The sequence below is a fragment of the Triplophysa dalaica genome, chromosome 5 (genome assembly GCF_015846415.1).
Source record: "Triplophysa dalaica isolate WHDGS20190420 chromosome 5, ASM1584641v1, whole genome shotgun sequence".
NCBI lineage: Eukaryota > Metazoa > Chordata > Actinopteri > Cypriniformes > Nemacheilidae > Triplophysa > Triplophysa dalaica.
The window spans coordinates 2,044,154-2,069,245 of record NC_079546.1 but is presented as its reverse complement, the minus strand read 5'-3'; the positions used below and the strand labels follow the sequence as shown (position 1 = coordinate 2,069,245).

Below are 25,092 nucleotides of genomic sequence, written 5' to 3'. Positions count from 1 at the left end.
TGAGCATAACTCCACTAAACACGTGTAATTCAATTCCACAGTCATTCTGAACATGCACATACCAAAAGCAATTTGTTTGTCGATAGTAAAGTGGTCTCATGCGCTCCTGACATAATTCAGATTAGTGTATGGATATGACTAATGGTACACGGGCTTACCTTCCCTAAAGCACACGGTGAAGGAAGAAAAATAAAGAGAAAGACATGAAGATGAACAGATGACTTTGCGTTGGTTATAAAATATATCAGATGATTCATGAATGCCGTTAGATTAGCTGGAGGACTTGCATACTAAGATACGATCCTTCATTTATTTCAGTATACACTATGTGTAGTATGCACACTTTCTGCATAATGTGACTCTACAATAAGATCTACTAAAAATGTGCAGTATGCAATAGAAATCTCACAATACATTGCATGTGACTGTCTGACATTTCATTTCCGTTTACGAAAGGTTATAATAAATGCTCATGATAGGAATTAGATGTATATTGACACAAACAATGTGTTGTCAAGTCACATGCAACCTGATTTTGTCATGCAATAATAATGTAGTTTAATACTTCTACTGTTTCACGTACTACTTTCACGTAGGCATTGCCAAGCATTTATTAAACATAACGCTATATTTCATTCTGAACACATCCCTAAAAAGACTACAATGTCTGAGATGCAATGAGATCATACTTACTGCACTTCTTCCTCCAGGACTTCCTCTGTGTCAGACATAACTGTTTGATATCTGATAAAACCAAATCCGTCCTGGTTATACAATGACTTTGATCAATTCCAAGTACATCATATTCAAAGTTTTAAAGGGGCTATATAAATCATCATGAGGTCTATGTGTATATTCAAACTTCTGAGCGTTAACTTCCCTCATATTAACCATGTTTCTACATTATGTTTATTAAAAGAAGATTCATATTCATAAGAGGTAGACATGTTCTCAAGGCCGAATACCGCACGTCCAACAGGACCCATTCTGTCACATTATAAACATGTGAGGAATGAGAGATGGCGGCTATTTTTGCCAAATATAAAGAAAGGTTTGGAACAGGTGTTACGTACTCTTCCAAACAATGCACTTGGCTGATCTCATCGAGCCCGCCACTCATTCCCCATGTAAATCAAGAACACATGTGCCCTTGTCATCTATTTTTGAAACATACATTGTTTGTGCCGCTTATTGTTCCTACTGACTTCTAAGATTAAAGCTGTGATTAAACGTGCAACATATATTTTTCAACGCTATTGCGTTTCAACATTCATACTGAAAAAAATAAACTCCAAATGTATTACTTGCTTTATTTACTTTTTTTATTAATGCATTTTTTGTGGCAACAGCCGTTTGTGTTTACAAAACTTTAACTGAGATTTAGATGCAAAGAGTTTGGCAAATTTTAGACATGATAAAACAAGTTTGTTAGGTTCTCAAATGAACTGTAAACCAACAGATACATTACACATCCAAAATTTTGACATTAAGAATATGTCCATAAATAATGCAATAAAATTCTGTTGTTACTCTGTCAGGACACCTGTGAACTTGAAAATTGACTTCATCCGCTTACAGTGACCTTAGGTTGTGTCACAAATGGTGAACGTGGATCTAAGAAAAGTTCTCGTTTGGTATTTGTTTCTAATGTCACCAAAGGTTAATCTCAAAAGTTGATTCACTTTATTTGCTTATCATTGGCTTTTCACCTTTCAGGAGCTAAGGCATGTTGGGGGTCTTCAAACTATTTCATGCAAAAGTGCTCAAACTATTGACTCGTTGAAGAGAGATCAACTCGGATAAAGATTTATTTGATAAGGAGAGCATGCGTGCAACAACAAGAAATCTGAGCGCGGTGTCTCTGACCTCATCTCTCCAAATCCACAGACTCTTTACAGCAGATTAACAGTCTCACGTTGGAGTTTTAGTTTAATAACCGAGAGCCAGTTTTACTCCGGTTGGAATATCACAAGCTGTCGGTAGCAGGAATGTTAGAGTTGATGCTCTCTGTAATAAGCATCATCAAGTGAAAAACCCAAAGCATGTGAACCATCAGTCCGTCTGGCCAAGAGCGTTGCATCCCCAAATGACAGCCTACACTGAAGTACTATTTATCACAAAGTCTGAATTTTATCCAATGAGCATGCAAATCATAGATTTTAGTAACCAAGAGAATAAAGAAACTCTTCATTATGGGTGAGGAGGTTTAACAGCCTCCCTTACCTGAGATCTGACCGAGGAGAGAGAAACGGGGTCTTATCTCGAGGGTCCAGGCATCAGAGAGTTTCAAACAAACCCCAAAGCTCACCTAATACACTCCTGCCAGATCACCTGACACTGAAGCTCGGCTCTGATTGGTATGCTGGAACTGAGACTATTGTTAGATGAAATCAGGGCAGTCACAGGGTTTTCATGGATCTCTTTATTGTGGTTGCTGAGACGTGATATATTCTTCAAACATTTGCTTTGTAGGAAAATGTCGGCTACAATTAGTCATAGTTTTAACAAGGTTCTTGTAATTAAAGGTGGTACGACTTGCATAGCGCTATTCAGAAAACAATACGTGTTAGGAAGACGAAACAAACATGATTGTCGGAAAAACAGAATATTTAAACATTGCGTCGGCAGAACTGAATATTCTTTGTCTGACAAAGATGTCAGATACATGAGAAATGACAACATTTACTTGCAAATAACAAACAATGCTTTGCAAACCAGCACTGTAGAAGTCAAAGTAAAATGCAGAACTGTTGCAAAAAGTAGACCATACAAAATGAATCATGAATTGGGCTTATTTACCCACTTTAAAAAGGTTTTGCTCTGACCTTCAGACCCAAATTCCTGCTGAAAACCAGCAAGACGATGTAAAAACCAGCATAAAACATGTCAAATCAAACTGGCCTCAAGTGGTTTTTCCAACAGGGGTGGGATTAGTAACCAAAGTCTTAGTTGACTGTGCATAAATGCAAATTTAGTAAGTCGAATATTGTTGATTTAGGCCCAAAAGTGTACATTCCCTTCGTTCAGAGTTCTAAAAAACAGTTAAACTGCTTCTTGTGAATACAGACACAGTTATTAACACTTAGCAAGAGGATCACAAAAATCTTTAGAACAGTGTATCAAAGAGTAAAAAAGCTCAAGATAATGTAATAATGATAATGGTAATGTTCTTCTGCTGATTTACAAGTTGCTTTGATTTGATTAAATATTGAGAGCGGAAGCGAAGACGCCATCATGTATCGAGCAGTAAAGTATAAAGAAAATTACAAAAACGTTCACTATGTGCTAACATATATTATTAAGACCATTTAAAAAAAAAACGTACAGAAAACTCTACGGGTGCTCATATTCTGTCTGAAACTGGCGAATATGAAATGTGACGCGAAGCTTCGCTTTAGTTATAAATTAGGTGAAAAGGGTGACTAAAAGACAAAAAACTATTTTGGAATGTTACGCCTTGTTCTTCTACACAAGGAATCTTGGAATGTTTAGAGCTGGCTGCTATATATATACTATATTTATATGGTAAAATCTAAACGATAAAATTCAAGCTGAATTTCCACAGCCTAAATTTCATCTCATAGGAAGTTCTGTGCAAAAGCACGACATTAAAGACATTATGGTGCAAGACGCTGGACTGTGAAAAGTGAACAAATATATACTTTTCTCTCTCTTTTATACTGTATCAACTCACATAGATATTCCTGGACAGTATAAAATGCGTGCATTTTTTTTTGGTATTATTACGTTTATAAAAAGTTTCAAAAAGGAATGTTGTGCATTCTCTTGGTCCCTGCCTCTCCTGGATCTGTGAAGGGTTAATGACCCATTCCTGTAAAGAAAAAGAAGTCACAAAATTATAGCACATACAAGCCTATAACACGACTGTATGCTAGATTGTAATGTTGTGGTATTAATGTTATAATGTAAAGAAAACATTATATAGACCACTTCGGAAAATGTATACAAAGTTGGTCCAAAACTGGCCCAGAAGAACTTCCTGCTTCAGTTTATTTTTAAGACGACGCAACAGTTGTTCGTACAGAATACAACAAAGAGACCATTTACAACAGAATTAAAATGTGAAACGAATATCTAAGATTCAATCATTTATACAAGATAAAAAAGTTTAAAAATGAAATGATGTTTTCTATATGCATTTATTTCTATTTACTCCTAAAAATGTCATATAAGTTTATGGGATGTACTCAAAATATATTTTAAGGTCAAATGATTCTCCATGCGTTTATATTAAATTAAACCAAATCAAATCAAATTAAATTACATTAAATGAAATAATAATTTTTTATTCTTTGGGAATCATTTTCTGGATATATTTTGTCATATATATTTTGATATATTTTTGGCTTTATTATAGATATTGTTTATAAACTTATACTTACAAGTTCAACAGTGTTTTATTGTAGGTTTAGAAGGTGTTTCTGTGTAGCCTTTTAATTACTGAATGTTTTATTCACGTATACATTTGTTCAGTTAGCAGACGCTTTAATGCAAAGCAACATACAAATGTACCATTTTTTCTAATGCTAAATATTAGCTAAGGTTAAATCAATTTTTTTTATAAATATATTATATTATAAGTAAATATATTTTCTAAAAATAACTTAATAAAATGTTTGAGCACTTAACGTGTATATTCATGGCATGCACCGATTTTGGTTTATGACTATTGTTCATTACTTAAACGAACATAGATTTTCATCTCCGTATAACACATGTGCATGCTAATCTTCTGTGTCCACCCATGCAGTAATGTGACAAAAAACTGCTTTAGTTCTTCTGGCACACACTCACGCACATAACCCCCAGTTGTGTGTGTGTGGGGCCGTTCAAAGCACGCTCAAAAAATGAGCCGATGCCCATTACCCAACAACGTTAGCTATGCTTGAAGGCCACAGCGTCCCCATCTAGAGGAACAAATGGTCTGCTATCAAAATAGAACACAATGCCAAAGAGGCATTTAAAAACACAGAGTCCAGGAAACAAAAAGCCTGCGGCGATGCCTCATCATTGGCAGGGCTCTATGGCTAAACCACAAGCACAAAGCGAACACGGATGCCTATATATTAAGCATTGACGCAATGGATGTTGACCCCTGCCCTTCACAGCAGGACTTTATTTTGACCTAATATGGATACACTTAAATGAATAAAAAAAAAAAAATTAGACAGGTTACCATCACTTACCGTTGGTGACGGATTTCGTCTCTTCTCTGCTCGTCTAGAAAAGCAAACAGAGACGCAAAGAGAAACACAGAATAATATTAACACAAAATTTCCTTTTGAACATTCGCTTTATTTAATTCTCTTATTTTGTGCACATGTGCTCCAGAACCCATCAGCAAAGTTCTTGTGGCCGTCATGCTGCGTGTACAATAACACAAATATGCTTAGCGTGGCTTTCACATAGCGCTCCTTCTCCAATTTGACATACAAAGCCCTTCATTCTTTCCAGCCCTCACCAAATAGCTCCGCTGGTTTGGGTAACATCGATGCGGTTACGACCGCAGATTTCCCTTCATTAGGCTTCATACGTCACCGTCCAGCAGCCTTCAAAGGCATCTGGCCAAAACTGCAGTGTTCGGTTAACCACGGCCTTGGCCTGGTCTTGACACTTCAGTGACGGTCCAGAAGTAGATTCGATCGCACCCCACACCCCCGCCACACCCACAGAGAGAGGCTCAATGTGTGTTTGATCTGGAGCCCGGTCTCGTGGGAATGCATTTTGAACTTCAGTCGAGATCGACCATTAGAATTGGTTTCGTGAGTTGCATTGTGGGCACGGCCGCCATGTTAGGTAAACTGGTTCCGCGTGCAACATCCACGCCAGCATTAAAATAGAAACTCAGTCCGTTGTGAAGGGGCGATGGAGAGAGCGAGAAAGAGAGAAGGTGAAACTGACCCTTTGCTATGCTACCTTAGCAACCGTTGCCATGTGCCATATTGTCAAACATGCTTTTGCCCGTGTCCAATGCAACTCTACGGCCGTCAGTGTTTGGAAGGTTAAGAGTGAGCAATAACCAAGGGGGTGGAGTTTACCAAGGGGGCGGAGCTTAGAAAAGGGTCAGAGCTTAGCAAAGATTCAATGGGGTATATGCACACGGGGCAACAGTGTACTTCCGCTAATATCTCTGCTAACTATGTCACTTCCGCTCTCATGGCACTAAAGGATTTTTTCTCCAAGTGATAACGATGCGTTTAGTAAGAAAACGTTAAATTTTTAGCGGTAGTACGTCATCGACCCGTGTGCATATACCCCAGAACTTTCTCGTGGCAGTGGGTAAGAGTGAGGCGAGATCTTAAACTGCCTGGTGATAAATGCATAAAGCGTGGATCAAACACGGCCATTCCTTTGTGATGAAGCAACATTTACCTCCTCAGGTCAGTCAGATCTGTAGGCAATTAGCAAGTCTTAAAATAAAAACACAGGCAACGTTATGGCAATGTTACCGTCTGATTGTCATTCAACGTGTGTTTTTTGGAAGGAATACAATTATGACTTTAGTCGTCTCCAAAGTTGGTCGTAAGGAATGTCTGCGAGATTCTCAAAATAACCACAGCCTGCTATTTGCACAAATAAGTGCTTTATAAATGCATACTCCAGGGACGTAAAAAACGCAGTGGATATAAATAAATAAATATCTAAGAGAGTCGGCCGATTGGAAAGAATTTGGTTACCTTAGTAGCAGGGGAACCTTTGTTTTCCCATAGATTGCGCTTGCTGGTCACGTCACCGGGCTTCAGGTCCTGCAGGAGGGAGAAGAGGGTGTAATATCACACACCGGACGGCCCTGAACTACTGAACTCAAGTCACACAAACACGTCAATCCACGAGGAGGGACACACGGCACAGAGTAGCATGCTTGGAGGGTAGATATGTGTGAACATCATACCTTATATGAAGCAGAGAGAGAAAGAGCAAAAGAAAAGGAGTAGGAAGAAGCCCCGGAGGAAAAGAAGACGGACGGACCGAGAAGCAAAACAAATCTAAATGTTTAGGAGAAAGAAGGAAAAAGGTAAAGAGACCGGAAAACTGGCTTTCATTTCATATCAGACTATTATCTATCGTTTTATATGCTGTATTATTTTATGATAAAACTATCACATATCGATGCTGTCCTTCTGAAACCTCTGGAAAGTAAAAAACACTGTTGACAAGCACTTTTGAATACAGTTCAGTGGTAAGATGCAAACTAAAATGTTTAATAAAAATAATGATTAAAAAAAAAAAATCACAAAACGTGAAGATACGAGGTTTCAGAAGGAAAGCAGCGATTTGTTATGTTTTGATAGTTAAAGAACATATAATATATCCATCTAATAAAAAATGAAGTGTAAGTCTATTTTAAGTAATAGTATAATTAGCAAAATAATCAAAATTAAGTCTAATACTTTTATCGTTTTAAGAATAGCAAGATATTGTTCACTTAAACGACAGGTCAAAGGTCTGTCTGTGTTATAATGTTAAATGAGGTGTGAAGTCACCCCGTCATCTTATTCTTCTTTTCTAACAGCTTAACCCAGAACGAAACAACCCCGGGATAAGAAACAGTGAGCATAAATATTAACATTTTCACTGCGAGGTAAAATCGAAAAGATTGCCTGTGTGCCAACTATAACAACTACTTATGACTGACAGGCAAATGAAATGTTTACATATAGACTGTAATGAGCGTAAAGAATGCTTAAAATAATGTTTCTCATATTCTATAAATACATCAAAACATTCATGAATTTATGACGGGCTTCTCTGATTTTGCAGACAGTGGTCGGTGGTTCTTGTGATCATTTTTAGCTTGATACGCTTTAAAGTGTGTGTGACTCGATTCATGACTACACAAACGTATGACATCATTTGAGAAAGCGCAGTGACTTCCCACGACCTCAGGGGTTTCCATAGTGAGAGTCAAACACTAAACCAATACATTGGGAATTGGACCGTTCAGACTGTCCAAATATCAAGCTTGGTACTTTTAAATATATTTTTAGCATCCATTCATACTTTCCCATTCGACCATAAGAGCCTTTATTTTAAAACATCCAATCAGAGATGAAGGACTTCTGGCATGCTGCAATAGGCAGGAAGCCATGTTCTAAATATTATTATTCAACTCAAAACCTCCATGTCAAGGTTTTCTTTTGGCTTTTGGGTCGTTGGCACTTGCACTAGATGGCGCCAGACAACACGCTACAACTCGACTTGCAGACTTGAGTCAAACAGGACACACAGGTGCGAGGGCTTACCGCTGGTCTTCCTCCTGATGTCTTGCCCGTCTCTGGAGTTTTGTTCAACCAATCGTTGATGCGCCCAGCAACGCCCACTTTTATCACAGCTGCATCCTGTACAGGGCGGGAGAGAACACTCCTTTAAGGTCAAAGTTCAGCATTCAAGGTTTGACAGGAAATGGATCCTAGAGGAAGAGGGGTTTCCCTCCTCCGCCCGCCGCGAGGAATGAACGTGCCAAACCTTGTTGGTGGATGCCGGGCTCCCGCCAGAGGCGAAGACATTCCCCTTCTCCCACATGCTCTTAATGTTACGAATACCGTCCGTCACCATAGGAAGATCAATAGCACCTGATCGGGGAGATTTCACCTCTTGGTTGGTCTGAACAGAGAAAGCAAAAGAGCGAATAATTCGTTCCAGTTCTGTAACTTCTGAAACAAATTACTGGAGATCTTAACATTGATATGGTTTAATTCTAGTCTAGTCTACACAACCATGTGTTCAATGAGAGCAAAGCAGAGGTGATGCAATGCTCTATTCAGGTAACCTGTATTTAGTCTGTGAATTATCTTTCGCTAGAATTTGGAAAGAAGATAATGTTACAAGGACTCACCTGCACGGCGCTGGTGTATTGCTCCAATCTGTTATCAATCTTAGATACCACAGGAGTGTGAGACGCCTTCACTGAGCTGACACACACAAACACACACACACGCATGCATACACAGAGACGGGTAAGTCCATGCTGGTATTTATGAAACATATGAACCAAACATGACACATTACAAATAAATATGAATCAATTTGTCTAGATATTTAAAATATATTTTCTCAGTGCATTAGGAGACAAAATATGAAACCAAAACGCATCCACTAAAAACGATGTTTATCTAACTTCACAAATAACTTTTATATCATTATTCATCGTTATATTTATGAATCAAGATAAAAGTGTCGTTTAAAAAATAAAATAGTTTTTATCCCCCACGACTTCTTGTAGTATTGTGATTTAAATGACAGATGGTAAACGTATGTCAAGGTTGCTGGTGGGATAAAGATAACATGCAAAATATTTTAACAAAATTTTATGGCTTCATGTGGGTACAATATACCTGCAAATACAGAACATTTCTTTATCATTCGCTTCACTTAAATTCATGTATTTTGGTTTTCTTAACTTCTGTAATAACCTTGATGGATGCTTAAAAGATGGAGGAAATGTATGAAGTTCACCCAAGTGCCAAAAAATTGACAGGTGTAGTTTATTAAATTATGTGATGTAAACATTTAATTGTTTAAAGCATGAATCTTATCTAAACAACGCTTCTTGGTTTGATATTTTATGTTACTTGCATCTATACCATTTAGGGGCCATTGTGGCGAGATACTAGTCACGTGTTTGGAAACCCAAGATGTGAAATGAAACAAAAAGTTTGTTTCCAACAAAGATGTACAAGCATTCACCTTCTCTGTGCTGATCTGTTGAGGAACTCCGCTCTCTCACCGATCTGTGAAGAGACATCATGCAATGCACAGATTTAAGAAAGGTCACCGCTTCGGTCATGTGCAACACACACGCATCCAAAAACACACAGATGCAAGTTGTCTGTCGGGACGGCTATTCTGAGAGGTACAAGACTAGCCTGTTCCTTTCAGTATGCAACGGTCACAGGGCCAGGAAAAACAAGGGCCCTCGACGCCCCCCTCTCTATGGGAACCGCGGCCCGTGTTTATGACACATGACAACGGGGCTGGGGGAGGGACGTGTTCCCGTGAAGCAACAAGCAAAATCATGCGGACAAACACACATACACGCCCCAAAGCTATCGGCAAAAAAAGTCCACTTCCCCCTTCTATCAAATGTGGAGTTCGGCAGGAAATTCCCCATTTCTCAGGCGCGTTTGAAACGGCCCGTGTCAGAATGCGGTTACAGTAATCCTATTAGTCTAATGGTCTTCCCGCGTCCCCCCAGAGTTCACGTCTCGAAGAGAGAAGCTCGCCTTTATCTCGCAAAAACACCACGCCATTTTGTGTTTCGCGGATTCCGGAGGAAAGAGTCGTCTGACAGCGGGAAACTGCTATTCAAAGCATGCAAAGATAAGAGAATCATTTGGAAAGGAGATTAACTCATCACGTTTGGCAAAATGCAAACAATGATTTAAGCAATGATGTAAATCCTCAAAAACACCACACGACATGCAATACATACAGTGTACAAGATGACAAAGCACATCTGCGCATGAATCATCTGTGTGTGAAGTAGAAAGGGAAAGGTTGTTGTGTAAGTTTAGAAATACCCACAAAAGATCTCACTTTCTTATGAAAACCTTAAGCACAGACTCGATCGAAACAAAATTTCACTTCTGTAAAATTATAAATAAGAGGTCCATTAAAGCCATGGCCTATTGGTTAACATGTGTTCTGATATATGAGCCGAGTGCTCATGTGGACGTCATGAGTTTGAATCTGGCTTGCCACTTTTCTTTATCTTACTTTTGTCAATTTCCTAAAAAGTAAAAAAAAGTGTTGTGTTCGGCACCTGTGTTTAATGTTTATGCGATTCATTGTGGTTTACAATTCGTATTTATTATTTGTATTAATTAATACTTTTTAATTAATTTATTATATTTATATAAAAACGTGTTGTTTATCAAGACGACTTCATAAATTGTTTAAACAACAAATGTCACCTTTTTATGATCGCTTGACATGTATTGATTTAAATATCGTGATATGACAAATGAAACATATATGATGTCAAAGTTGCTAAACTATTGTTAGAAATATTTCACACTTTTTTTATGTGGGTATTAGACCCGCGAATACTGATGTCAAAGACTGAACTGTTACTTTAACTTTCAGAATCATCGTTAGCTCAACTAAACGCATGGCATTATGTCGAAAACGTTGTGTTCTTTGTTGTTTTAAACCTCACAAATGCACTATCATCTCATTGTTCTCCTTGTTACGTTCAAGAGATAATGCAGATATCTGCTTCATCACAAGTTCTTGGCGTTCCCGTGAGTCGGCTGATGGCTGGGTTGATTGACAGCTCTGTTTCTAACCTTCAGCGATGATCCTCTGGGGCTGACGCATTTGAAAGGCTTCCTGGCCTCTCCCTCCACCGAATCATCCACCTTCTGCCTCCTCTCGGCCGCGTCGGCTCTCCGCTTCTCGATGTCCTCCTTCATCCGTCTCTTCTCCTCCTGCAGGATAAAACAAACAGTCACCATCACACCGACGCGCTTACCGTAAACAGCATCAACCAAACCACAGGCCTAAAGGCTATCGCATTGATTTGGGATCTGCGTGTCCCAGACAATATCAGCCAATGTCCTTGTCTTTCAATAAACATGGAAAATAATGTGTAAAATAAACGACACAATCTAGACCGTATCTATCTATGTCACTCGGAGGATGCACAACATTAGTGAACCGGCAGCCGCCCGCATTCTTCAGCAGCGGGGGATTCATAAAGAAGGCTTTTTATTTACGACAGGGTTTTTGGCACGGCCCGCCGGCCTCGGCGCGGGGGTCTCTAATCTCTAATTAGTCCCTTTTCATTTACTGCCTCTTTTCATTAGCCACAAGGAGCGCATTTGCATTACAATGCTGAGCGCAGGACCGGTGGCCGTGTTTCTCTCACGGGGGTATGAAACTCGTGTCGAATAAACGCCGTGTGCTGTCGTTGAGGTCTGTAAATAAACGTCATGTGAATGCAGATGAATTATGACAGCGTTTCGTGATTGTGAATATACAGAAGGTATGTTTGGCGGATAACCGACACCGTGGACACAAGTTTTCTTGAGGGCGGCGGCCGATATCACATTACTGTTAAATGTACAACTTTGGAAGCCCAAAAAGGTTCGGAGGTTGTGAAGAGCACAAGCACAGATAGAAAAGTTGGAAAGAACACCTAATGATTTCCTAATGAAGAAAAAAGGCCATTACGCCAGTGAAACGTTTACCAGGAAACGGTCCACTGACGTTCATCAAACACACCTCGTCTTTGGATTTCCTCTCGGCCTCCTCCTGCTTCCTCCTCCGCTCCTCCTCTTCCAGCACCTTCCTCCTTTCCTCCCTCTTCCTCTTCAGCTCCTCCAGCTCCACTTCGGCCTCCTGCTGCTTCTGTCTCATCTTCTCGAACTCCTCGCTCTCCATCTCATCTCGCCTCCTCTTCAGCTCTTCCAGCTTTCTCTCGGCCTCCAGGCGAGCGTCCTCGCTGTCCGCCTCATCCGTCTCGGGTGCCTCGGTAGAACGCAGGCTGCCTCGGCTGTCACGCGCACAAACAAACAAAGAATGCCAGAATGCCTTTGTTTAGGGAAAGGTTAAGAGGGTCATATATGTGATGTTTGCGTGTAAGGAGAACATAAGCTATTCACACAGAATGTTAGTGAATCAGCACACTCCTGTCTAAGGTGACACTGTCTCCGGTTACAGCTGAGCAAAGCCTGTTGGACTCTGGGATCAGGTGACCACAAGTATAGACTTCACACAACTTTGCCCTGTTTTCAAGATGTCAATAGATGAACTCATGTTTGGCAATAAAATTGGAGACAAAACAGGTCTTGTGGCTTTGTATGTTTTGAAAAAAAAACATTTCATTTTATGCGGTTTATTACTCTCATTTTTATATATATAATATAATGAATATAATGTCTTTAATGAATCAAAGCTTTATAAAGATTAAAATATATACATAAAGTACACTAATTATTTATTAAATAAAAAATCTATTGTAATAAAACATTTTTAAGGATATATATATAATTAATTTATTAATAAGTTTTTTTTAGAAATAAATGTATATATGTATAAATTTAAGTTCTTTATTTCTCTCTCTCTCTCTCTCTCTCTCTCTCTAAGTATATTATTATTATTATCTATCCGAATTTTGTTTAGTTCTGTTGGGCATCACAAATCATTTATACATCCTCCACATTTTATAAAACATGTTACAAACAGGCAAACAAAGTTGTGTGAAACATTTTGTTCAGTCAAAGGTTCTCCCCAAACAGACGATTTGTTCTCACATCGAACATCGTATTAACAACTTCCTGCACATTCTCACGATGTGATTTTCAGATTCACCTTCTGATAAGGAAATCTCCAAATTGTTTGGAATAAGAAAGCCTGGACAATAAACACAATTATTAAGCGTTTACATCGGCACTGACCTGAAGGTCCTCTCTGCATTCTTGTGTTTGGGAGGACTCTCATCACACACCGCTCCATTCGGCTGTTTGTTCTTCCTCATCAAGTCTTCATCCTCCGTCTACACACACAAATGCAACTGAGTGATGTGCTGTACATGTGTGTGTATGTGTGTGTGTGAGAGAGAGAGAGAATGTGCACAATAGAAATGGTTTTGGAAGAACATAATGTTCAATAAAGGAACTGCTGGGTGCGACTGGCTCACTCCGTGGATAAATAATAAAAAGAAAGAGCCAGGAGTATTCATGTGTCATTCACAGGAAATGGTGCGAGTACATTTCAGGAAAACCTTTTATATTTGATTTGATCTGAACACTGCTAGAATTTGACCACATCCCAAAGAACCAGGGCAGTAACCAACATTCAAGAAATCACACAAATGATACGGTTTCCTGAGAATGACCGACCATCCCACATGCACAAACACACATCATCAACTCCACACGTTTGTGCAGCAGGCAGTGACACGCAATGTGTAACAACAGATCAGATCAGCATCCCGTCGATGCTTTAATGTGGAATTTTCTGCGGTCACACCGACACTGTGGACGAAAAACGCTGGTGAAACCACAACACGCTGTGCTCAAACCCATGCCTGGATACATTTAAGATTTTGGGGTGAACATATTACGCACTGCTTTTTTTAAATAAGAAAAGTATGAAACGACTTTGGAAACCTTTTATACACACTACGAAATGGTTTCAAGATTGCAATTTTATTTCCCACGTTGTCAAATTTCCTTTTTAAACAGAAACTAGTGGCTTTCTTTAAAAAAGTTTCCGTCAACCATTGAAATGAAATTTTCAGTGACTTGAGTTGTTCTTGTAAATAAACAAACTCACAAAAGATTGATTTTAATTCCACAGGGCCTTTAAGAATGATCGATTGTTTTTATTTTTCACCCCAAATCCAAACCATCCATCCTTACACAGTCCCGTGCAAAAATTCAGCCTCTTACCAAAACCTCCTCATTCTCAGCAAGCTTGGTCTCTTCTTTCTCTTTTCTCTTTCTTTCTGCCTCTCTCGCCTCATGCAATCCATTCTCTGTCAACCCCTCTCTCTCAACCTCTCTCTTTTCCTCCCGTACACCCGCAGTGCCATTTTCCGACTCCGTCTCCAAAACAACCGCAGAATCATCTGCCACTTCATTTAAAATCACCTCATTTTCTCGGGAGAAAGGCGGCGAGCCGCACTGCTCGCCCTAGAAATGGAATGCAGTCACATGCTTTAATGTGTCAAAAGACAAGAAAAACGTTCGCCCATCTCCGTACTATACCTCATCAGCTAGGTTAGAAGTTTCCTCTACGGATTCCTAGGTGTGAACAAAGTTAAATGACATAAACGCAAATCCTCAGAACTAAACAGAGTTTATTAACTATAAAACACACACCTGTCCCCTCAGGTAAGACCTCTGAGGCTTTTCCACGACAACCTCCTCTCTAGGAATGTCCTGCTCTTTCTCCTCCTCTCTCTCCACCTCCTTGCTGTTCACCTCTTCCTCGGCCTCGTAGCTCCGCCCACGCTGCAGGCCGCCGCCGCTCTCCTCCAGACCGTAGTGAGAGGTTGGGCTCTCTATCTCTCTCTGTCTGTCCAGCGCCTCCATCATTCTTCTCTGCCTGCGCTCCTCTCTCTTAGCCAGACGCTCCTGCAGGGCCTGCTCCTCCTCGTCCTCATCTTCAGGTCTGCTGGAGGTCACCACGGAGGAGGACACGGTCTCAGTCACAGTCACGCTGGGAGAAAAGAGAACAGAAGATAAAACAACATGATGGTGCACTAAATATGAAGTTTGATAGTGACGTAAATAGTTTTTCCGGTGATTTGGTCAACTTCAGGGTTAACAAACCAGATAAAAAAAACAATAGAACTCGCAACTAAAAGCCCACAATAATTAAAATAAAGGTAAAATACCTAAATTCTCATATATATATATATATATATATATATATATATATATGCAAAATCTTTACGCTCAATAAATATTGTTAAACTGGGTTAAAGTCGACCTGAAGAGGAAGCTACGATAGTGTTTTCTTCCAAATTACGATGCGTGTTTGAGTAAAACGGCTTCTTAAAGGGATGGTTCACCCCAAAACTCAAATTTGCTGTGTATTTACTCACCCCCAGGCCATCTGAGATGTAGGTGACATTTTTTCCTGAGTAGAACCATGAAGAAAATAGTTTGGTAAATCCGCAGCCCTCTTTGCTTCATATAATGGTAGTCTATGGGGTCCACCTGTCTAAGAGTTCCTAAAGCACATAATTCCAAAAGAGCGCCTCCTGGCGACATGTTGACGTCTTGTGAAGTGAATCGTTCGATATTTTCATAAAACTGAACGTCATTTTTAATAATATTAGTCATACTGTGCAGCCTCTGCACAGGTCCCGATCGCGATCGTAAAGTATTTGGTGGCGAATGGCATGCCAGCGTCTGGTGTGTTTAGCGCCACCTGCAGAAAGGGAGTGTTGAGCGGTAGTCGCTTTTTTGGAATTATGTGCTTTAGGAACTCTTAGACAGGTGGACCCCATAGACTCCCATTATATTAAGCAAAGAGGGCTGCGGATTTACCAAACAATCTTCTTTATGGTTCTACTCAAGAAAAAATGTCACCTACATCTCTCGGATGGCCTTGGGGTGAGTAAATAAATGGCAAATTGGAGTTTTGGGTGAACTATCCCTTTAAATGTGAAAAATGGCCGAGACATACGTCATGCAGAGATGGAGCTTCTGATTTTGATGAAAGATTATGAAAGTGCACGAACCAAAAAATGACCCACGCAAATGAATTATGAAAAAATAACAATCAATTAATTGTGATTTCATGTTGACTTAAACATTTGCATAATACAGTAAATAGCAAGAAACAAACATTTAAAAAAATCAAACCAACAAACCTGAAGGTTGAACATTAGTAATGATTTAGGAAATAAAAAAGGGAGGATTCGTGAAAATACGCAACATAGACTTCATAACCAGTGTGCACTAGGACGTTGGACGCTCAGCCCAGTCAGCCATGAGCCTGACACTGAAGGTTAATACAGTCTGACGGCACCGCTTGGCAAACGTCTACTCTACATCAGCTTATTTGACAATAGATGGAGCTGTGTCTGCTCACACATCAGGAACAATTCTGCTCTTGTCTGTCCGTCTTCAGTGTCCATTCACAGCACAAAGACTCAGTGTCTGTGTGTGTCATAGGAGTCCAGAGCTTCCGCTACCATGACCCAATACAGGAAGTTATTCATCAGCGCCGCCCACCAGAGGAAGACGCACGACTCCCACCACGGTTTAGTCTCGGATGTGAAAGCGGGTGTGATAGTTTTGAACAATATATACTGTAAAGGCATTATGAAAGTAGAAAAAAAGATATTTCAAAGAATGTTTGTAGCCAAAACAACGCTGTCGCACACTGACTTCCATTGTATTGAAACAAAACCACAGAGACATTTCTCAAAATATCTCCTCTGTGTTTTTTGACATAAACGCCTATAGAAGGTCAGATGTCACTTCCTATGAAGCCCAGATGATGTTCTTTATGATGTTCCCAAATGCATTGCGTTAACAACGCAAGGTTGTGTGTTCGATCCCAGGGGATTGCAAATACCTATGTAAAATGTATAGGATAATGCAATGTAAATCGCTTTGGATAAAAGCATCTGCCAAATGCCTAAATGTAAATGTAAAAATGTTCTTTGAAAACTTTCAAGTTTTGACAACGTTGATCATCAGGTTTTGAACAAACACGCCCGCGGGAGTGCAAAATCAATACTAAAGAAGTTCTCGCACACTTCCACTATTGTACTAGAAAAATGTTCAAATAAAATCACTTTCAGCGGTCTACAACAGAAATCGAACAGCTTGTGTGCGTCACCTGTGGCTGTTGTTGAGCTCTGTGTTGTCAGGCTGGTACGGCACATCCTCGCTATCTTTCCCGCGGAATTTCTCCTGTCGTGCTCTCCTCCGGCGCTCACGGGCGGCCTCCTCCTCATCCTCCTCGCTCCTTCGGTTCGCCATCCTGAAAACACAGACGCACACTGTTACTCCACAGGAGACGGCAAGACTCAGGGCTCATGTCACTCTGGCAGACGGGATGTTTTTCATTGTCACAACTGCTAATGCTGGAGATGAACTTTCACTGCCTGTCAGCTGTGTGCAGTTGTGTCCGTCTGTGTGTGTGTGTGTGTGTGTGGTTTGGCAGATGATGAAGGGACTTGATGTTCACTCTACACGACAGGCAGGAGACTTGCGAGTAACTCTAGGTTTCCAGATCTTTCTGACACATTGTCTGAGATTCTCCAAGTGTCTCCTGCTGAAGCTTCGTCCACTTTTCACACTTGACGCACTACACTTTGAGAACATAAAATATATCCATATGATACAAAAAACTTTCCAATTCCCTTCCCGCCACCAATTAAGATAAACTAAATTCGCAACAAAAATGTATTTATTATAGGCACTGTTTGATGCCGTTTGCCTTGAATGCAAGATGACTCCAATAAAATCTCTGGATAACATGATTCTTATTAGTAAATGAGAATCTAATGAAAACCATCATTGAGAACAATGAGAATCACAATCTCAACAGTAAAACATCCAGATGCGTTACGATAATGAGAACAGGGCGAGGAAATACGTAGTTGATAATCCGGGTTAATTTGGCACAATATAATTCCTTTTGAAATATGACGCAGACACACCGAACTTGTTGTGAAGCTGTACGTGCGATCAGAGAGAAGCAGATTTTCCTGTATGGACTGCGATCAGGAATGTGTAGAACGCCCATACAAAACCTTGGGGAGAGTGATATCATATAGAGAGTTCTGGACCGCTTGCAAAATCTGATCTTTTTCTGTGTCTTATATAAGTCAATATATTTCACTTTTCATTTTTACCCTCGAGACGTCTCTGTGCACACGCACTTCATGTGTGACATGAGACACAGCGCTTTTCTCCGCTTACACACAAGCTGTGGGTTTGTTGCTGGGTCTTACAGTTTGTACCGCACAACTTCAATTTCAACAGCGTTACATTATGACAGGATCAGAAAATAATGTGTTTAAAATATTATAATGCAACAATTTATTCTAAACCGGCTCTGAAGGGTTGCGTAAAGGATGTAAAAAAGCGTTTCGACAACGTCTTGTAGGACTATGGACAAACTTTGTTATTTATAGTACATTTAAAATCAAATGATTATGGACAATTCAAGGTCTTGTGATGAGAGACATCAAAATTCACGAGGTGGGTTTTGGATTGGATTAATTTAGCCTTTACGCTCTGCACCATAACCATGAAAAAGTATTTCTTCTACGAAAATAAAGAAAAAACGTTTAAAAGGATTTAGAAACTCCACATTAAAGGCCATGCAGTGACAGCATCCCACCTCCTGGCGTTTTTAATACCTGTGCCCATTCCTGACTTAAATCCAGACCCCAGCCAAACATGTTTCCATATGGAGCACGTCTCGCAGGCGAGCGTAACATTAATTGTTTTATAGCGTGTGCGGTTAGCGCTACGCAGCGAGCAACACATTTTATGGCATTCATAAACTCTATAAATAAAGCCACGGTTGCAGTGTGGGAAATTACACTGATAGAGTTAATGTTGCAGCTAATTCGCTCTCGCAATAATAACACAGATGACAAAACGCAGAGCGGATTACGACACATCCAACTGACAAACATCCAGACTGTGACGCCGGACGTATCCCAGCGATTTTCATTTCGTCCAAACATTTAATAAATGTCAATAATAACATGGTGCACGGGACCAAAGCGCAGGAGAGCACTCGCAGACACCACACTAGAGTTTGGAGACCGAATAGGAACAGATGGAGAGAGAGAGATTCTGCCAAATAATCGTTTTGTTCCCACGCTCGCTTTGCTATCTTCAGCTTAAGCATCTACTGACCCCACACTTCCCAGATCTGTCCAAATGCTCCCGACGTTCACCTGTGCATACGATAGAAACATCACAGATGAGATGTATGTAATGTTTGCTCGTTTCTCCAAGACATCAATGAGACTACACGGAAGGCTCTTTTCAAATCTTTATTTATTAACAAAAGGTCTCGATTTGTACTTGGAAATATACATCTAAATATACGATTCTGCCGCTCTGAAAAGACCCATTGTTTGGTATTAAATAGGGACGAACTCAACCATAAGTTTAAATCAATCTTAAGAATGTCCATAAACGGTTGAAACTATAGGATAATTCAAACCCATTGGTTGGTAGTGTCAATTTTTACCCAACAATGAAGCAAAACAAGACTTATTAGCCTATATATCTGTCAACATTGGTCTCGTCTATTTCCTAAGGAATTTTTGTAGAAACATCAGAGACAAAGTATATGTGAGAGAGAGAGAGAGAGAGAGAGAGAGAGAGAGAGGTGTTATTTCCTCAGATCTTCGTGGCCTCTCATGGGAACAGCGCAGATGTGTGATGCCAAGATGGCCACCGCTCGACAGAGCAGAACAAGAGACCCTATATAAAAACGGTCTTAACTACAAGTGCTAGAGATATTAACCCAAAAGCGCTGAGCTGGATAGGAACGGCAGGTTTTGATCATCGCTCGGAGCATTCCTCACAGAGCCGGCAGTCAAAACATTCCCGTGTGTGCATGTGAAGTAGTGACCGACCTTTCTGCTGGAACACATGGAGCCATCTTGAGAAAGGCCACTGCAGTCACACGAGGCGTGTGTGTGCGTTTATGCAAGTTTGTCTGTGTATAGACATGAACTCTTCAGACCTTTTTGCATTTTACTAAATGCAAAAAAGATTTCTGATCTCCGTGCAGCCTGGTTTCTCATAGAAGCCAATCAGGGTTGAGTCTGGCCAACACCTGGAGGTGAGACCTTCAGGTGTTAGTGAATCCTGTAGGGGGCTAACTGGTTTTTATACGTATTAGCTTTTATATTATTTTTACATGTTTGCCAAACAAAGAAAGTCATGCCTTTCCAAACCTGTAGGATGTTCTTTCCTCCTGCAGAGCACGAAATATATTTTGAAGAACCTTGAAAACCAATCAGCATTGGACGCCAGTGACTTCCAATGTATGAAAACAAAACCACAGAGCCTTTTCTCAAAATATCTTCTTTGATATTTGAGGTCTTTGAGGTTTTCAATGACATGTTACAATGTTCATTTTGGGTGAACTATCCAAAAAAACTATACTATATAAAATATAAAGGAGCAAGCCAATCATATGGAGATATGACCACCTAAAAGGTCTTTCACACTTCATCAGAACCACAGATCTCTCGCTCGCTCACATGCACGCACATATTCCTTCCTTTTTACTCCTGTCATTTCAAATGTTGGCACATCTTTCAGAGGAAAGCGCTGGCGCACGTCAAGCCATCATCGCCTGATAGAAACGCAACACAGCTCGGATGCCAAGCCTCATGCGCGCGTGTTATCAGACTTTCTTTGCACGTCAGCGCCGTGCCAACATCTGCCCGCCCGTTGTTCTCACTCAATAGATACAGAAGGGAAGTGGAGCTCTTCAAATCTTCGCAAGTAAAGGCTTTTAACGTACAGATATTTGGCAGGATGACAGCACTTATCGCTCCTACCCGAAAAGCGTGCCTGCGCTATGTTTCGCGGTCGCATTGTGATGGAGATCGAATGGATTGGGCCAGCGACATGTGCTTTCGACTAGGTCAATTACGGGCAAAGAGTAAATATTGATTGTTACAGCATCTTTGCAAAATGGAAGCAATTTAATAGCACGATTTAATCTTTTCTCAATCTCACGAGCGGCCGGAGAGGATCAGGCCAAATTGAAACGACTCCACAAGAACATAAACACAGGAGTCGAGTTGAACGAGTTGCATTCTAATCTTTTGTTGCATACGTAGCTTGCGGCCAAATGCAATACTTGGCATGAGGCATACACTTCCACCCTTACAGAGGTTTGCAACGTATAGCCAAAACAGCTTTGTTTTATGACCTGCTGTAAAATATAATTGTTTCTAATCGATGCATCATAAGCATCCGGCTTCCGCCCTGCGATTGTGTGGAAATATCTCATATATTTTAAAAGATGTGAAAGCGTTTTATGGAAATGTGCTTTGAGGAAACAGGAAGGTTGTAGTAGACGTGAACCTGACACTCGGTTCGCACACTTCGTACTTTGTAAATATGGCCAAATTTCTGAGCCTGTGATCATAGAAATAAAACGGTGGAAGCTAACACAGCGAGGGAAAAATATGTTTCCTAATTTTAAAGAAGCTTTGGGCACTTGTGAACAGGCCAGACTGGAAAACCGTCTTAACCAGCGTAAACCAGACCATCGAAACATAAAGGCAAGCTGTTTTTCAGAGTAATAGGCTACAGTTGCATGTTTATAAGTCATTACCCATAACTCTTTTTGACGTGCCATAAATCTCCATGAAACAGCTGTTAGCAAAATGCACAGAGCTCAAAGTAAATCAGTGCACTCCGGTCTTTGGATCAGCGGTTCTGGTGTTTATGGGAGTGTCACATTTCCTTATATGGTCAAAAGCCTCGCAAATGTGTCAATCCTTGACCGTTTAACATTTGTTTAACATTGTGTTCATGCTTTTAATGGTGAATTCCATCATCGCACAGACGACAAAGAGGGTCATAAGATCAGACAACAAACTGTATCTACAGTATACAAATACAGTATCCGCACACAACATATTTTTCTGAAAAACTTTGCTAGAGGAATAATATTTTCCGAAGAAGATTTTGTGCCATTATTTTGATAATCTTAAAGGGACAGTTCACCCAATAATTACAATTCTGTCATGATTTACTCACCCTCGAAGCTTGACAACCAAGGTAGAAAAATAAACAGTTGTAGTCAAAGTGACATTCTTCAAACTATCTTTCTGTGTGTTTACCAGAACAAACACATGTATACAGATTTGGAACAACTCGAGGGCGAGCAAACGATGACTGCATTTTTATTTTGGGTGTACTGTCCCTTTAAGGTTACACTAAGAACGATAACTATGAAGATGACTATACAGTTTATAGATTGAATAGAGTAACAATAATAACCAGAACAATTCTAACAACAACGATACAAGGAAGCAATTTTTTGCTGATTAATAAAAAACTAGCCAATCAGAATCCATCAAATTTAAAGAGATAACGCATTTAAATTGTAGAACTGTAGCACACAACGCCTTTATTAATAAAGTCCAAAATATTTGTGATTCTGAATAGATTGTTCAAAAGGTTACCTCTCTGCCTCCAGACGCATCTCCTCGCGCTTTTGTCTCCTGAGCTCCCGGCGCCGTTCGAAATCATCATCCATGCTTCAGTCCTGAGAGCGTGACCCTGAAAAATATACCATATATCTCCTTTAGTCTCACGCATGAATCTTACACAAACTCACGAAATATTCTCTCTACACGGCATGGTGCATATTACTGAATATGGTTCTGAACGTCTGGATTCCACAGCAGCTGTGTGTATTTGTTTAACCTTTTCACACACACAAAAAAAAAAATCACGCATTCCCATATGCAAGACGTTTACAGCCATTCTTTTCTCAGCCCGACATCAAACAGATCAGAAGTTTGTTTTCATAATACCACTTAAAATGGAAATTGTGGGGGAGAGAGAGCGAGCGAGGATAGGATTTTAACACAGGATGTCCACTCAGTCGAGCAGAAAGAGTCTCACTAAATATACTGCGGACTGCATAGTTGAGAAAGAGGGCCCACCCAGGAGATATAGAGCTGTTGTCATTAATCTCGACCCTGTGACGCTATAGATGGGGCGTTTGGAGACCGACGTACCTTAACCATACTGATGATAACCTCTGGAGCAGTCTATTGTGAACCATGGGTGAATTTTTATTTCCTCAATAAGTAGTAATGTAAATTATAAGGAATTGACCAATTCAATGCAAGGAAGCACTTAAAAACAAAATAACCGCATAAATGTATTTTATGGGTACTTCTATACATCAGAAGAATAAAATAAATCTCTTTAAGCCTCAGTCGAGTTGGAATCTGTCAAAATGGCATCTGTCTTTTTTTTATTCTGTATTGTCATGTGATGTTTTTATCTTTGCTCACTTTATCTCTGCTATCTTTCCAAAGAAATTGCATGTGACGGAAACTGACGTAACGCAAGACTAAAGATTAAACAGACCGATTCCCCACAGCCACATTGTTATTTGCAAAAACAAACAAACTAGTAAAAGAGTTTATTTACAAAGTTTCTAACGTTTGTAACCTTACTTCTTAAAAACTTGATTGAATACTACATTTTGATTCCCAGCACAAAGTGTATTTCAGTATGTTTCTCTTTCTGCAGCTGTAGCTACTCCAAACTGCCAAATCCGGCCTTTTCCCATCCCATTTTTTCACCCTCCCTCCTTTCCCGTTTCTCTCCCTACCATTATAGTGCAACTGTCAATCACAGCAGCTCAAGCTCCTCCCTCTCTCCCGTTTCTAAACTGTCCCTGTCTTAACCCTTTTCCCGACTCCTAATTATTCTCATTCCAGTGTTTTTCTCCCCACATCATTCCTTCCCTCTCTCTTCTGCCGTTGTCGCCGGTTCGTTTTGTTCTGCACACTTCTGACTGTTCGAGAAGCGACTCCCATGAATGTTCACCAACAGCCCGGCGGTACTTTGTAAAAATCAGTCAGCCACAGCACAAACATCTAAAAACTATAGATTATATAATTAATTTTTATAAACATTAATTTTTATCTGGCATCTTAAATAAAGTGACAGTACCTAAACACAACCATAATAAATAAAATGTCATTGCCAAACTGTCTAAACCATAATAACTACTGTACATGGCTACAAGAGGAGACAAAAAGATATAAAAACATTGTTGTGGTGTTAGTTTACACAAAGTGTGTACTTCAAACACACACACAAAAAGTATGTGAAAGCAATAATAAGAGGCGCAGAAGGTCTTGGTGCTCTGACACAGAAGAACAGGAAACACATTGAGCCCTCCTCCATATTCAAGAGCGAGCGAGAGAGAGAGGGAGAAAGAGAGAGAGGGGGGGAGAGAGAGAGAGAGAGAGAGAGAGAGAGAGAGAGAGAGAGAGAGAGAGAGAGAGAGAGAGAGAGAGAGAGAGAGAGAGAGAGAGAGAGAGAGAGAGAGAGAGAGAGAGAGAGAGAGAGAGAGAGAGAGAGAGAGAGGAATGTGATATAGAAAAGAGAGCGAGAGATGGAGCTGATCTTCCTTATCGGACACAACCCTGTGCCCGCATTCACACACCGCAGGAATCCGCTCTATCTTTAGCTGGATCTTCTGTTTTCATGAACGCGACTTCTCATCGTTTCAGAGCCCCTGAGCAAATATCACTGACTCAGCTCCATAAAACTGTCACAACTGTGTACAATCGACTGAAACCGTATCATAATCTCCATTCAGACTCGGCGCTGTGGCGACAACACATGCTGACCTCACACATGAAAAAAGTGTCTGCCTAAAAATAAAAAACAAAACAAATCTTCGACGTGCAACACAAGAGACAACTTTACACAGTCTTACAGTGATAAGTGTTAAATTTGTGTTTTGGTGCCGAGGTGTGTATTTAAAACAATAACGTCCTGTCTTGTGAGAAAGAATGCAGAAAAGGATTCGTCTCTTCCTCTCGCGGACCACCCGTGTGTTCAGCTAACA

General features: G+C 40.1%; 1 protein-coding gene across 9 annotated transcripts in view; it reads right to left on the bottom strand.

Annotated features, from left to right (window-relative positions):
- Window positions 1-2,402: 2,402 nt before the first annotated feature.
- Window positions 2,403-25,092, bottom strand: part of cald1a (caldesmon 1a) — a 37,500-nt gene continuing 14,810 nt past the window's right edge. Inside the window, exons 2-18 of one of the 9 annotated variants that reach the window (XR_008906661.1) lie at window positions 22,676-22,772; window positions 17,329-17,472; window positions 14,850-15,189; window positions 14,736-14,771; window positions 14,418-14,660; window positions 13,422-13,519; window positions 12,247-12,517; window positions 11,310-11,450; window positions 9,709-9,752; window positions 8,858-8,933; window positions 8,488-8,625; window positions 8,265-8,360; window positions 6,914-7,007; window positions 6,699-6,767; window positions 6,394-6,431; window positions 5,208-5,241; window positions 2,403-3,832 (exon numbers count right to left, since the gene is read on the bottom strand). Coding sequence is in view for 5 of the 9 variants with exons in the window: in XM_056747940.1 (XP_056603918.1) it covers window positions 3,819-3,832; window positions 5,208-5,241; window positions 6,699-6,767; window positions 8,265-8,360; window positions 8,488-8,625; window positions 8,858-8,933; window positions 9,709-9,752; window positions 11,310-11,450; window positions 12,247-12,517; window positions 13,422-13,519; window positions 14,418-14,660; window positions 14,736-14,771; window positions 14,850-15,189; window positions 17,329-17,472; window positions 22,676-22,749 (1,818 nt within the window). In the remaining 4 variants the exon portion in view is untranslated. The other 8 variants (XR_008906662.1, XR_008906664.1, XM_056747941.1 and 5 more) reach the window with 8 other exon arrangements.